This window comes from Enoplosus armatus, chromosome 2, assembly GCF_043641665.1.
Source record: "Enoplosus armatus isolate fEnoArm2 chromosome 2, fEnoArm2.hap1, whole genome shotgun sequence".
In the NCBI taxonomy this organism is placed as follows: domain Eukaryota; kingdom Metazoa; phylum Chordata; class Actinopteri; order Centrarchiformes; family Enoplosidae; genus Enoplosus; species Enoplosus armatus.
Window position 1 is genome coordinate 21,174,340 of NC_092181.1, and position 15,631 is coordinate 21,189,970.

Consider the following 15,631-nt stretch of genomic DNA (forward strand, 5'->3'; position numbering starts at 1 on the left):
TGCCTCCCTCCTGTATGTAAAAGAAAGGGAGAAACAGTCCTAACAGGCAGCATAATGATCTGGACATTATTACTTAGTTATTCTCTGGTAATGTGTGTGCATGTTTGTCTGTTTGCTTCATGTATATGTCTCTGGACTGTCCCTCTCAGGTGCACTAGACTTTGTCCACACGCCTTGGACAAAGAGGATGGAGTCGAGAGGCAAGGGCCCGTCACTCTCAACCCTAGGCACATGAGGAAGGCGTTCAAAGTCATGAACGAGCTGCGCAGGTGACGCTCACTCTCTCTTCAGTTCTTTGCTGTCTCGTCATCCACCATTAATAACTGCAACCTCTCTATGTGTTAAATGCCCGTACAGCCAGAGCTTGTTGTGTGATGTGACCATAGTGGCGGAGGATGTAGAGATCTCTGCTCACAGGGTGGTTCTGGCTGCTGGGAGCCCCTACTTCCACGCTATGTTCACAGGTGAGGACTCTCTTCCATCCATGCTGCTGGACATCTGGCAGGATCTTTGCACCCTGTGTTTCCGTGTCTGTTATGTTTGTTGTGTCCTGCGTGGTAATGGGTGTCTAACATGTGTACCGACAGGTGAGATGGCAGAGAGCAGGGCGAAACGAGTGAGGATAAAGGAGATGGACGGCTGGACTCTGGGCCTGCTGGTAGACTACATCTACACAGCAGAGATACAGGTCACAGAGGATAACGTGCAGGTAAACCCACTCACACTTATACTCACATAGATCCATTAGCTGAATACCTACATCCTGTCATCCCATTGAGCAGACTCACACTGTCACTGGAAATTTATTTATCACAACCAGTAACTGTGTATTACAGAGCAGGAGAAGATGCATTACTTTTCCTGCCCATATCTTTTCCATGCTCAGAGATATATTTAAAAACAGAACTTACACGGCCAACTAATCAGGCTTTTTCAGCTGAGATGTTGCTGGGTTATATAGATATAGGTTATTATATAGATTATCGTGTGAATCTGTTTTCCATGATCTGCCTACAGGGAAATTCATTCTTTTTGAAAAGTGTTAAGATTAAAACTAAACTAAAAGGAATTTTGGAGTTCTTACTGTACTACTGGTATTTAGTTCAGTTTGGAAACACAGATCATGTACTGTTAGTTTAGTAGTTTAGTTTCTCACTCAAGGGAACTGTAGCCGTGACAAGCAGGTCATTTTTTCTGTGTGTGTGTGTGTGTTTGCCAGGCGTTGCTGCCTGCAGCGGGCCTGCTCCAGCTGAATGAGGTGAAAAAGGCTTGTTGTGAGTTCCTGAGCTCTCAGCTTCATCCATCCAACTGTCTGGGAATACGAGCCTTCGCTGACCTGCACGCCTGCTCTCAGCTCCTCACACAGGCCAACAGCTATGCAGGTTTGTGTAGTTTGTGTATGTGCGTGTGTGAACAGCTCTTATTGCTCTACTAACATGGGTTTGTGTGTGTCGTGGAGGATGTGGGGCAGTGCATGAGACAGAATGAGATCAGGTTTAATTAATGAAAATGTGGTGAAACACAGTTGTGGGGGTAAGAAAAGCTGTGTTCTTCTGCAGTCACAGAGGAGTTTTTTTATTCAGTCTTTTATGCCGACAGAGCAACATTTCACTGAGGTGGTTGGGAGTGAAGAGTTCCTCAATTTGGGCATGGAGCAAGTGTCCAGCCTGATTTCCAGCGACAAGCTCACCATCCCCACAGAGGAGAAGGTACACACTCATTCATCCTGCTCAGTGTACTCAGGTAGGACAGCACGCCCAGATTATTGTACCTGATGTGATTAAAGTGTGTACTTTATTGTGTAGGTGTTTGAGGCAGTGATAGCGTGGGTCAACCACGATAAAGATGTCCGGCAGGAACACTTGGCTCACCTGATGGAACATGTCCGCCTGCCGCTCCTCTCCAGAGAATACCTGGTGCAGGTATGAGTGTCTGCATCTCCATGTTTTTCTTGGAGAAAATATGTGCTCTTGAACTGAACGGGGCTGTTGCTCTGTCACTTAGCATCTGATCTAGCTTAGCTGCGGTTTAGAACAGGTTCTACAGATTTCTACAGAAGCACTGCAACCAGGTTCAAACTAAACCACAGGTGCAGTTTAAACCGTACCTTCTGAGGACACAGCATTGGGGTTTAAGTGATCATGTGACTTAAACCACAACGAATCTAATGACAGAGCAACAGCCCCAGTTATTCTGTGATCGAAGGCTTTAAGGTTTTAAGCTGCACAACACTGAAGGTCATTTGTTGTCGGTAACATCTCTTGTCTGTGGATCGCTGCTGCTTCAGAACTGCTCTGTGCTTAAGTGTCAGTCTTGTTTCAACACCCAGGCAGAATAAATACTCTCTGACTGTGTTTGCTAGCTCTCTGCCAGGCGACATGTTGCTACCCATCCAGTTTGCAGGAGACGTTGTCCAACTCGTTTTTTTCTGCTATTGTTGAAACATAGAGTCGGCAAAAACATGAGGTGTATTTTCTCACGCCGTTGCCAAATTAATTCAACAGTTTAAAGACTTATTCGTCACATACATAATGGTCAAAGAAAAAAGAAAAGTGGAATGGAATATGAAATATGGCTCAATATTGGACAAAATGTAAATGTGAACATTTTAAAGGATGGAATAAAGGTTTTTTTTTGGGTATCCAAGGAGCCCAAACACCCAGATACAAGAAAGCAGAGCAAAAGTCAACCATTTTGTTAATTTGACATCCACAGAGTGAATTCTGCAGTTGCTTCCCTCTCAAAACAACTGTGTGACTGACATATTTGGCTGCATGTGAAAAAGAATCCATGAATAACACAATAGGATGATACCAGTGGTGTAGTGAATTTGGGCAGTGCTTCACTTTTTAGGAAAGGTCATTTTGTTGTTCGTGATGGAGAAAAACTATATAACAACTTCTTTGATACTACTTCATTCTTGGAGGGACATTGCCATGTCTTGGGAATGATTTTAGTTTATATTATTCAGGTACCTCTGTGTCTCCAGCACTTTGTAAATCCAGTTGACTTATTGGTTCCTCTCTCTCTCTTTGGTTGTGTTAGCGGGTGGAGGAGGAGTCTCTGATTAAGAATAGCAGTGCGTGTAAAGACTACCTGATTGAGGCCATGAAGTACCACCTGCTGCCAGCTGACCAGAGAGCTCTGATGAAAACTGCACGCACACGCATGAGGACTCCGGCCTGCTGTCCTAAGGTACTTACACGGTCTCTACTAAGTTTCTCAAGATATGAAGACTAACTCTTGGTTTATAAGAAAAAAAACAAAAGTTGATCTACAATTCTTCATGTAATGACGCTGCTGCTACCGTTCTGTTTAGGTGATGGTTGTGGTTGGAGGCCAGGCTCCCAAGGCCATCCGCAGTGTTGAATGTTATGACTTTGAGGAGCAGCGATGGTACCAGGTGGCCGAGCTCCCGACCAGGAGGTGCAGAGCAGGTAGGAAACCCTCAATAACAATAACATAAACTGCATCACAATTAACGCACAGGGGGTTCCATCAGAGGACCTGGAAGCCCGACTAAATCCTCACCTACTCCCCAAAGACGCAGTCAGGTGGTCCTCATCAACTTGTAAATATTCAGTCAATAACACTGAGTTTATCACCTGGACCTTGCCCTCAAACAGCCAATAAAGTGTAAATACAGCTGGTAAACTGGACAGCTTTCATGATACATTAGCAGTGTTCCTGGCAAACACCGTACAAGGTTAATATTTAATATACTGTTTCTGTATAACGTCAATAAACCTGATATTGATAACTTAATTAATAGTGGTGTTCAGGCCTTCTTGTGGGTTTTCCATTGTTCTAAGTGATATATTTTCCAGTGACTGATGACCACAAATACCGCGTGCGGCGTGGTCATGTGATATTTCCAGATTTTATGAGTTGATTCACCTGACCGCTGTTTTACAAGATTCAGCAGCGCACAGTAGAATGGAGGATAGTGATGGTTGCAGAGAATACATTGATCACGTCCCTCAGATTCAGGCCAAAGAAGGCTGTATTTCTCTGCAGTGCGTGAAAAGGGAACAGAGCTTGTCGACACATTATGATGTACTCAGTACAGACGCAGCTACAGACTGTGATAACTTCTGTCTTTTTCATGCGACCATCAGACGTGTATGCACGCTCTCAGGTCGGGTCTTGACGTCGAGATTCATTCTATTTGTGATCAGAATTCATTTTGTGAGGCATTCTTGCTTTGGTTTTCGGTATTTTGCATATTTAAAGGTGATACGGGTATTGTTGCAAACAGCGTCACTCTTTTACCATGCCCCCCGGTGGCATGTTTCCGACTATCTTCCGCCATATACACCCACAGATGGATGTGGATACATGGAGGAAAACAAGTTTATTAATTTGTTACTGAGGAAATGCCAATGGTGGAAGAAGTACTCAGACCTTTTACGTAAAAGTAGCAACACTGCCGTAAAATTCTCTGGTACAAGTAAAATTCCTGCATTCAAAATGAAAAAAAAAGTAAAAGTACAAAAGTAGCACATTATTCCCGCATTCATATGTAAGCATCATGTTTCAGCTGGTGACGATGGAGCTAATTTCAACTACTTTATATACTGTTGGGTAACTTAATCTATGATAATACATCATCATTTATTAGTTGATTTATATCTATATTTGTATTAATGATCTGAATCTGCAAAGTAACTAGCTAAGTAATGCTGTCAGATAAATGTAGAGGAGTAAAAAGTATAATGTTGGCTTCTAAAATGTAGTAGAGTATAAGTATAAAGTAGCCTAAAATGGTAATACTAAAGTAAAGTACAGGTACTTCAAAAATGTATCTGCATATTCCCTGTGTTGTTGCCTTTAGGTGTGGTGTACGTGGGTGGGTGTGTGTATGCAGTTGGAGGTTTCAACGGTTCTTTGCGTGTGCGGACAGTCGACTGTTACGACCCAATGATGGACCGCTGGACGAGCGTGAGCAGCATGCAAGACCGCCGATCAACGCTCGGGGCTGCTGTGCTCAACGGACTCCTGTACGCTGTGGGGGGCTTTGACGGCAGCACAGGTACAGCTGTGTTGGTGTGACGGCCAAGACGCTGCATCCCTACAGGCTTTTAATTTGTGTGACAACAGGAAATGATAAAATACTGTTCGTGTTGTTTTTGATGCATTGTGTGTGTTTTTGCAGGTCTGTCGACAATCGAGGCGTACAATGCGAAAACAGACGAGTGGTTCCATGTGTTGCCCATGAGTACCCGAAGAAGCAGTGTAGGAGTGGGTGTTGTCAATGGTGAATACAGTTCCCAGTTCAGTTTTACAGTCTGCATTTAGTCTGCACAACACCGCAACAATACGATAGTCCTGCGATGAAGTGCATATCTTGTTATTATTTTATAATATTTTATAAATCTCTTATTTTGAGACGATCAGAGGAGAGACAGGAACTGGCTTGAAGCTCGCATTATTGCACTCTTTTAGTGTTGTGATGACTATAAAACACACGAAAACAGCATTAACAAACTGATTACAAGTTACACAGAATGTAAGCAAGCAAGCAAACTTTGTTTACATAGCTTTTTGTTTAAGAAGTTATCGGAGGGGCCTTACAGGAAGAAGAAAAAGGGAGAAAAAGAGACACAGAGGACAATATAGAGAGAAATAAGTGTAAAATGTTATGAAATCAAGAAAAAGCTAGAACATTGGTCCGTTTCAACATTTTGAGCTTCACAGACTTGTTACAATAGCTGCCATATTGTATCTGAGTCTCTTTCTATTATTTTGTCCTCCAAGTTATGAATGGCGCGCATATCTTGCGTGTGTTTTTCAGGGATCCTGTATGCAGTTGGAGGTTATGATGGTGCCACCAGACAATGTCTGAGTACAGTAGAAGCTTACAACCCTAAGAGCAACACGTGGAGCTACATCGCAGAGATGGGCACAAGACGTAGCGGAGCAGGTGTGTGTTTTATATTTGAATATTTTAATTTTATTTCAACAGACAGACAAACCATCCTCACAGATTTATGAATCAAAACAACACGCACCCTGTGAGACTTAATGATGCTGCTCCAGAAATGGTGACCAGATCTTGTAAAGTTTTTTGCCATGTGTCCCCTCCAGGTGTAGGTGTGTTAAAAGGTTTATTGTATGCTGTGGGGGGTCACGATGGTCCATTGGTGAGGAAGAGTTGTGAAGTTTATGATCCGGCCTCTAACAGCTGGCGACAGGTAGCTGACATGAACATGTGTCGACGTAACGCAGGTAAGGAAGACCGTCTGTCTACCAGGTGCGAGGTGTTACTCTGTTAGACGTCCAACTTCATTCTGTGTGTGTGTGTGTGTTTGTGGCTTCAGGTGTGTGTGCTGTAAATAACTTACTCTATGTGGTGGGAGGAGACGATGGCAGCTGCAATTTGGCCTCTGTGGAGTTCTACAATCCAAACTCGGACAAGTGGACACTACTGCCGACCTGCATGAGCACAGGACGCAGTTATGCAGGTGTGTGTAGGCAACACGTGAACATATGTGCTGAAAGCATGTGCAGGTACACTGCTGCTAGCTTCATATTTTGCATCCAAACTGCAGCGAGAGGTGACTTTCAAAAAAGGTTGAACTTAAGTTTGGGCCTTTCGGAGAATCAAACCATAATCATGTGATGAAGTCGTGTATCGTTTTACTAAATTCTGTTGTTCAAATCCATAATTTTAAGCAAATGGAAGTTTTTCCTTTGCAAGGATGTATTCAGCAGGATGTTTAAAATTGTCTGCCCTCTAGTGGACAAAATATGAAATGACAACACTTTCTGAATGACCTCAATATATCTTTGGTACTTTGTTACTGCAATTTCTGGTTATGATTGGCTGAGGTATACTGATACACTGAATCTGTAATAAGATAAAATTGGTCGGGCTCTACTCAGAACAATAGGATGCTGTTTTAGGACGGTCGAATAAATGCATTTTTGCACAAAATATTATTACAAACTTTACACACTGACATTAGACAAAGATATGATTACAGAAGAGAAAATGGAGAATTACTTATACCAGATATAAAATATCTTTTATTATAGATATTATAATTCATTATGTTGGTATTGTACAATGCAGAACTGTAACACTCTTAATGTAATACATATTTTATGCCACTTTATATTTTCTATATCATTCCTGTTTATCACTGTGTATTCTGTTATCCTAGAGTTATTGTTATACTATCCCATTATACTATATACTATCCTACATGTTTATACCAAATTCACTTTTGCCACTTTAACTACTGGTTGTTACTTTGGTTTCCTCAAAAATATAAACTACCCATAAATATCCATAAAAAGTTTTTCTTTCATTTGTTTCATTATTTTTATATTTGTATTTTTCAGTACGCACACTTATATAATACAGGATATGGCTTTTTATTTCAATTTGTTGTACAGTTTGTTCTCTACTTACTGTTTACTTTTTTGTATCTGTATAGAGATTTAAACTAATTCTGATTTATGGGTAGTTTATATTTTTTATTCCTATGGTTCCTCTGTCCTTTGTGAACGTGACCCGTTTCTTCTGCTGTGACACCTAATCCCCCCCTCAGGGATCAATAAAGTTTTAACTTAAAAATATCATATCAAAAAAGTGATGTGCAGTGCATTGCTAATACAAGTATTACACTATTCCTATTTTTAACACTGATATTCCTACTAGTAGTACGAGCAACAGTAATTATAGTGGAGATAAAAAAGTTTTTCTTTCATTTGTTTCATTATTTTTATATTTGTATTTTTCAACCTTTGCTATGAATGACATCATGTATGGCGATAGTGATGCACCATCCTAACCTTTGCTGTTGTTTTTTTTTTTTTAACCACAGGTGTGACTGTGATCGACAAGCCCTTATGACTGCTCTTGACACCTGCCACTGATGCGGAGCAGAATATGTTCTCCGGCTGAATACTGATCTTGGATCTGTCTATAATGCCAATGCTTCGATGTTGGGCAGCATTAGCACAGGCACTAACGAAGATGAAGAAAATGTCAAGATTGTTGTTGTTGAGGATGACGAGAAAGATTTTTGCACTTATGTGAACGGGGGAGCTGTAACAAACGGGGGTGGGGGGATCGAACCTGTGTTTTAATCCCCTAATGGCAGGACTGCCGCGGGCGACTGGACAAACCAGTTTGAAGCAGCACTGTACCACTGCAGTGTCAGTGAAACGCTACTGATATGAAGCTACTATAACTGCAAAGTTACTTTAACATTAGTGATGTTAACATGAACCAGCTCTGAGAGAGACCACTGATCTAATCTATGGGAGAGGAAGGCGGAGAGGGACCATTTGGGACTGAAATCTTTGTTTCTCTTTCGTTTTTTATCCTCCTGAAAAGTGTATGCGTGTGTGTGCCTGACTGTGTGTGTGTGTGTGTGTGTGTGTGTGTGAGCGCGCTTGCATTTAAAGGTGCTCCTTTGCTTGCACATGTGAGCATGTGTGTTCGTGTGCATCTGAGTCTCTGTGTGGTGGTTTGACGCCGCATGAACGCACTCTGTCTGACCTCTGACCTTTTACAGTGTTGCAGTGTGGCTGTTCAAGAGTGCCTGAATGTCAAATTACACCCCTGCGTCCCTCGTCTTTTCCTCCGTTACGTCTCGAGAACTGATAGCGGACAGAGCACAGCTGGACTCGGCACCGCTGTTCTGGCGTAAAGAAATGTATTTGAGATATTTGAGACTCTAGATTGCTGAGGATGCGTCGGTTGCGTTAGCCCGCATGAATTCAGAACAGCCATGTGAGAAGCAGTTGCAGAAAATGTAAAAAAAATGGACATTCACTGGAGTACGACTCTTCTGCTAAAGGAGAAGCCTCATTCATGTTGCCAAAAACAGTGACAGACAGAGGGAGAAGCTGTTTGAGGTGAAAAACAGTTGGATGTATCAGTGCTTTACTGTCTTTGCTGTGGTTGTAACCACTGATGACGACAACAGCCTGAACTCACTGCATGGTCCCCAACTCTAACCTCCTGTCCTTCAACAGTACCCTCCTCTCCCTCGGTGTAGCAACCCTATTAACTACTGCACACCCTGACGTACTATGAATGTGCCAATTTTAATATGTCTCTTTATTTATGTCTCTCTTTACTACTTTACTAATCTGTTCTCTCTTTCTGGAAAGTGACCAAACCTACTCTTGATTTTCTTTTCCTGCAGCCTCTTTCTCTTCCCTCTCCTCCTATATTGAAAATTGCTATAATAGTAACTGGTATCGCTGTTTCTTGTCAGTGTATTGAGGAATGTCCTGTAGGCTAATGACTTTGAAAATGTTTCATTACTTGTTTTATATTATCATTAATAAATATGCTTCTTGTATTTAAAGCTGTGAAATTATATAATCTGTTTTTAAAACTTTGCCAAATCAGTAAAACATTGAGATGGAACACGCTGTGTGTGATATTTTGATAATTGTACAGTGATTAATTTATTGAAATTTTATTTTATTTATTGCATTGATACTTTTTTGGTACTGACCAGAGTTTAATTGTCAAGTGACAAAAGCATCATTGGCTTGCTCAGTTTCACACTCTTCTTAGCTTTTGTGGTATTTTGTATTTTACTTCTGCCTGTATTTAGATTTAGTATTTGAGAACTTTGCTTCTTTTGCAGCGGTGGAAAATGACTAAGTACATTCTTGAAGTACTTGTACTGTACTTGACTACTTCCATTTTATGCGACTTTGTACTTCTACTTCACTTCATTTATTTGATAGCTGTAGTTACATAAGATTTTGAATGAAGGAATTTTACTTGTAATGCAGTACGGTACAGTACAGTACTGTGCTGTACTTTTAATTAAGGCTTTGAATACTTCTTCCACCACTGAGGTAAAGTATTGCTTTGGTATTGCCACAGAAACTCAGCTATGATATTAGCACTACTACTGAAAAATTACAAATGATACTCCGCCCTATAGTCACAATTAAATGTTAAACATGACAAGTTCTTTATTGTCATATGCACATTAATTACAGTGAAGCAGTCAATATGTCACGTATGTAAATGGGTTTTTTCTCTCTTAGAATTTAAGACATGAAATAGTGCAGCAGCTGAAATATAGGAATAAAATATAATCTTGTGGTAGACAGGTGTACAATAATAGTAAAATGTATAAACTAATTTAAACAGGTTGTGCAGTAATGTAGTAAATGTATAATGAGAACAGGTTGTAGACAGGTATGATTATAAATATGCATATAGTGATGTGTTCAGGTGTAAACGGGTAGTAATAAATATATATACTAAGGAGTAAACAGTAAGTAACCAGGTGGAACAAGTGCAGTAGATTATGTACAGTAGTACTAGTAAATATAGTACAGCAGTAGTAGTATCCATCTGTTATAATGTAGATTTAAGGCGGAAGACACACACGTATGACTCAAAGTTCTCCGGACCACACCATCTCTTCGCTCATACAGTCTGTTCAGCACTGCGAACGTTATGAAAGCAGAGCTCACCTCTGATTGGCCGTTGCTGTAGAAACCCTCAGTCTCACTATCATCGCTCCATCCCGCGGACCAATCAGCGACGCCGCACGGCCCCCCGACGTCAGTCTCCCCTCCCCTCGGCCAATCAGATGGTTCGATATGACTGTACTTCTCCCTGCCGGCCGCCGGTCGCTCAGGTAGACGGGACGTACCGACGTAAGGTGAGAGTTCGCTGTTATTGTTGCCTTCAAACGATGTATTTAGCTGAATGTTTTGAGCAGTTAATGCTAAAGTACATCTGTTGCTTCTGTATTTCAGCGAAGAATAGAGACAGATGTTCGGCCGCGAGTCGTGAAACCTTAAGAAAAATATTTAGGCCTGTTTCATAATCTGGAACACACCAGTTGTTATGATTAATAATCATGAGATATAGTCAGTGTTCAGGTGTCAGGGAGAGCAGCGGGATGTTTTAGCTGTCCAAGTCTTTTCTGTCTGTACCGACATGTTTGGCAGCTGTGAGTGTTTGTCGGCTTGTTACATTGAGGTGTAACGTTAGAAGTTCTTGTGCTAACAGTCTGCTAGCAGTCTGATTCTGCATGCTCCTGTGTAGAATGTAATGGTGTGAATAGTATTTATTGCAGCCTTATGCACATTGCCAAGTGCATATTGTAAATTGTGATCTGAAAGTTAGTTACATTTTTGTGAGTTTAGTACTGTAATTCAGTAGTATATGTGCAGGTAAATGTCTTTAAATACTGCAGTGGTTGAATATATGCTGCTTTTTATTTTCATTTACTTCTACTCGATGTTGTACTTTTTACTGCGCAACTATACAAAATATATGACACATTTATAAAATATAATGCAGAATTAACTATAGATTAAACTACCCTACTATATAAAGTAATTAACAGCTCCTCCTGACTAGCTGCACCATTGAAATGTTTCTTATATGTTAATGCTCGATAATAATCCAGTAATGTAATATGTAACACTGTCAAAGAGGCCATTTTGCATTGTAAGTACTTTTACTGTTGATACTTTAGGTATATTTTGCTTTGAATGCGGGACTTTTAACATGGTGTTGTAACAAGTTTTACATAAATAAAGGATCTGGGTACCTCTTACATTACAGTGTGTTAGTAGAGTTTCTGCATGCTTGTAAATCGTATTTATTGTTTCAAAAACCAACTGTACACGGACCAGACAAGTTGAGATGCACAAACTGAAAACTACCACTACTTATGTGCAGCAAACCAAAGTGTCTGAATTGTGGGTGTAGTTATGATTAGTACACATTTTAAATTGTGATATTGTTTGGTTATAGTTTTACAGTATTTGTATATTCATAAAAATAATGCAAAATGTGTTAATAACTACAATAGACATAGAATAGACTTTACGTTAAAATGTGGCAACAACTAAAATAACTCAGTTAAGAACTGTGCATGTGCAGCAAAGTAAAGCGTCTGAACTTTTGGTGAATTTATAATTTGCATACATTGTAAATTGAGATTTAAAGAGATTTTCATGAGTGTTTAAGTTCTTTGAGAGTTAGAGACAAACTTGGAGTCGACTGACTAACATGACTGATATTATTAGCTGTCCACCTGTAGCTGTAATGACTTCAGTCATGCGTCCACTCTGAGAGTTGCACATGTAACACGGTGTTCCTGTTTTCCAGTCTTCTCTCCAGACCTGCAGTCACCTCACGTTGTCCATCATGGCGGTGAACGGCACGGCAGACATCTTGAGCTCTGCCTACCTGGCGGTGGAGTACGTAGATGCAGCGCTGCCAGAAAACCCCTTCCAGCCATCCCTGAAACACGCTTGGGGCTACATGATGGACAACTACACCAAGTTCCAGATCGCCACCTGGGGGTCGCTCATCGTCCATGAGTTCATCTACTTCCTGTTCTGCCTCCCTGGTTTCCTCTTCCAGTTCATGCCCTTCATGCAGAAATACAAGATCCAACAGGTGTGTGTGGGTGTTTGGTTGTTAGGATTTTATTTTTTAAAAATCTAAGATGACATGCCTCTTAATAGACCTTCTCTCTATGTGCATGTGTCGTGTGCAGGACAAGCCAGAGACCTGGGAGAAACAGTGGAGATGTTTCAAGATGCTGCTCTTCAACCATTTCTGTATCCAGCTGCCTTTGATCTGTGGGACCTACTACTTCACTGAATTCTTCAACATCCCTTATGACTGGGACTCCATGCCTCGATGGTCAGTGGAAGTACAATAAAACATAATACCCTTGATGTAGACTCAGTGGGCTGTCAACAAGAGACAAAACTCACTCATCACATGTGTAAAACAAACAGTTGAACGACTAGTTTTGTTAATTATGATTTGCTTGTAATCATTCATTTGAACTGCAAAATTTAACAAAGATAACATAATAATATTAATACATTTATTTGTGCAGCTTAAAGCGCTTTACAAAAAAAAAACAATTTAACTTTGACATCTTGGACAGGGTGTGTATGAATGATCATGTATGTTTTTGTCTCTTGTTGCAAACAAACATTTCAATTTAATTGATTAAGTAATAACTCAGTGTGATGACCCTCCTCTGTCTGTCTCCCCCTCAAGGCCGTATGTCCTGGCTCAGTGCTTCGGCTGTGCTGTTGTTGAAGATACCTGGCACTACTTCCTCCATCGCCTGCTGCATCACCGCAGGATTTACAAATACATCCATAAAGTCCACCACGAGTTCACTGTAAGCGCAACACCCACGTGACAAGACAAATAAACACAAACACCCCACTATCTGGTTAATCTCTTTACTGAAGAGTTACCTATTAAACATGCTGTAGCTCCCACACATGTGAAAAAGCAAACACATGCACATGTCTTCATGATGGTGTCTCTGCTGTCCCTCAGTCTCCGTTCGGCATGCAGGCAGAATACGCTCATCCTGCTGAGACTCTCATCCTGGGAGCCGGGTTCTTCATCGGCATCATGATCTTCTGTAACCACGTGTTCTTCCTGTGGGCCTGGGTGTCCTTCCGCCTGCTGGAGACCGTTGATGTGCACAGGTAGGACACAGTAACAGCTTCCTTTCCTTCCCTCCCTCAGAGGTCTCAGAAATAGAGTTATGTCAGACAGTTTATTACTATAATATTACATTTATATATAAAAAGAGCAGAATATAAAATATATATACAATTTTCAAACATTGGAGAAACAGAGCAGCAGTTACATCACTGATTACAATAGACAGTGAGACGATGGTAACATGAGAAACTGCACGTTTCTCATCATATTAACTCTGTCAGTAACTTATGAGGTCGACCACTAGAGGGTGACAGAGAACAGCAGACGTTACTGTTATATTATTAGGTGACGTAAAACTCCTTTTTTTTCTTGAGATACTGCAGGCTTATTGTTATGATATGTTTATATTTTGCTGTTATTTTTGGATTACATACATGTATTTATACTGAGGACTTACATGCACATACAGAAAAAAAGACAAATCCTCTATTGATCAGGCAAGCAAGCTTTTTGTCTTTGTTGAAATGTTTTTTAAAGCACATTATTTTATACTTAACTTTTCTTTTGTTTTATATTTCATGTCACTCTGTGCTTTTGTTACGTTCTTACTTGAACATGAATTTGCTAAAATTTCATTTTATATAAAATGTTATTAAATTGATGATTGATTTATGAAAATGATATTTTATTCCGTATCATTTTATGTTAAATAACCCACTGATTCTAAATTACACTATCTTTGTAATTTACATCATTAATAAAGTAATAATTTAATCACAGATACAATACACAACATATATAACTCTCAAAAGTTAGAAAATGTAGAACAATACACAAAACGAGAGGTAAAATAAATAGATTCAGAAAAAGATAAAATGAATAATTTCTTCATTTTTTCTAGACTTTGACTTAATTTAAATCATTTTCTTTTGTTAGCTTTTCTTGCATTTTTATGAAATTATGGCCTCTAAGATAAAACAATGTTTGTGACACAAGTTTGACTTTCTTTCATCTTCACATCATAAATTACTTCTGTCATGTGCAACAGTATTTAATACATGAGCGCTAAGTCACCAAGTATTATTGTTTGTGGGAACAAACTCTTGATATCCAACCAAAATAAATACAATACCACCATTACAAAACATAGGTTTTAATCACTTCCTACGCTCCATCTGAAAAGCATTTGTCTTGTTGGAAGAATCTTTTTAAATGAAAATATTGACTCTTGATAACAAAGATTGGTGATTTCTTTGAATGAATAGCTGACAGACTTTAATTCCCTTTTATTTCTCGCTCCCTCTCAGTGGTTACGACATCCCTCTGAACCCGCTCCACCTGATCCCGTTCTATGCCGGCACCCGTTTCCACGACTTCCACCACATGAACTTCGTTGGGAACTACGCCTCCACCTTCACCTGGTGGGACAAGCTGCTGAATACGGACAACCAGTACAACAAGTACATGCAGAAACAGGGAGACAAGAAGGAGCAGTAAACCACTCGTACCTCTGTTCACACACACACACACACACATCTGGTCTGTGAGGAGGAGTGAAGAAGAGGCAGCGAGCTGTACAGACAGACAGTGAACACACAAACAGGGCTTCCTCTCTGTACACTTAACGAAACACACACACACATGCTGAAGGTTTACTAACTGCGGTTTGATTCCGAATCGGACTTCATGTTGACTTCAGTCCGTCTTCTGTGCCTTTCTGCAAAAGAAGTATTGTTGTCTGCTTCTGTTAAGAGCTGCTGGCTGAATAAAAACCATCAACATCCTCATTTTGTTTTTTTGCTTTGCTTGGTCATTGAATGAAAAACAGTTGTACCATACGACTCTCTTGTGAAATGCTTCCTTTTACCTCTGAATGTCTGAGCACTTTAGCGCTTCCTCTTGAGTTAACCTGAGTCAGAGTGACATTGTGTTGCAGCTGCAGTTCGGCGGAAACTGTCGAAACTCAGTGCTGACTTCTGAAACAAGTCAGGCATGTTTGATACAAACCCATGTACATTTTTGATTAAAAGGGATTGGGTAATATGGCACTTGCAGGTTGTTCAAGCCTGTTTTGTTTAATACTGTAAGAATAAATAAATGCTGTTTTGGTTTTACAAAAAGAAACCTTGAAAATGTTTTTCTGTTTTTTGTCATATTAGAATAAACATATATGAACAAATTTCAACAGAGGTTTGG

General features: G+C 40.2%; 2 protein-coding genes across 2 annotated transcripts; both read left to right on the forward strand.

The window, feature by feature from the left end:
• Positions 1-587: 587 nt before the first annotated feature.
• On the forward strand, positions 588-7,861 carry klhl2 (kelch-like family member 2). The gene is made up of 12 exons (XM_070912703.1): positions 588-709; positions 1,220-1,382; positions 1,600-1,709; positions 1,806-1,922; positions 3,046-3,195; positions 3,320-3,437; positions 4,835-5,032; positions 5,156-5,257; positions 5,795-5,923; positions 6,088-6,228; positions 6,321-6,464; positions 7,833-7,861. Exons 1-12 carry the CDS (start codon positions 593-595, stop codon positions 7,859-7,861), a joined length of 1,518 nt encoding a protein of 505 aa, XP_070768804.1. The 5' UTR covers positions 588-592.
• A 4,296-nt stretch (positions 7,862-12,157) lies between these two features.
• msmo1 (methylsterol monooxygenase 1) lies at positions 12,158-15,213 on the forward strand. Its single transcript, XM_070912725.1, has 5 exons — positions 12,158-12,412; positions 12,513-12,661; positions 13,031-13,157; positions 13,322-13,476; positions 14,743-15,213. The coding sequence occupies exons 1-5, from the start codon at positions 12,158-12,160 to the stop codon at positions 14,930-14,932; spliced, it is 876 nt and encodes a 291-aa protein (XP_070768826.1). The 3' UTR covers positions 14,933-15,213.
• Positions 15,214-15,631: the final 418 nt, after the last annotated feature.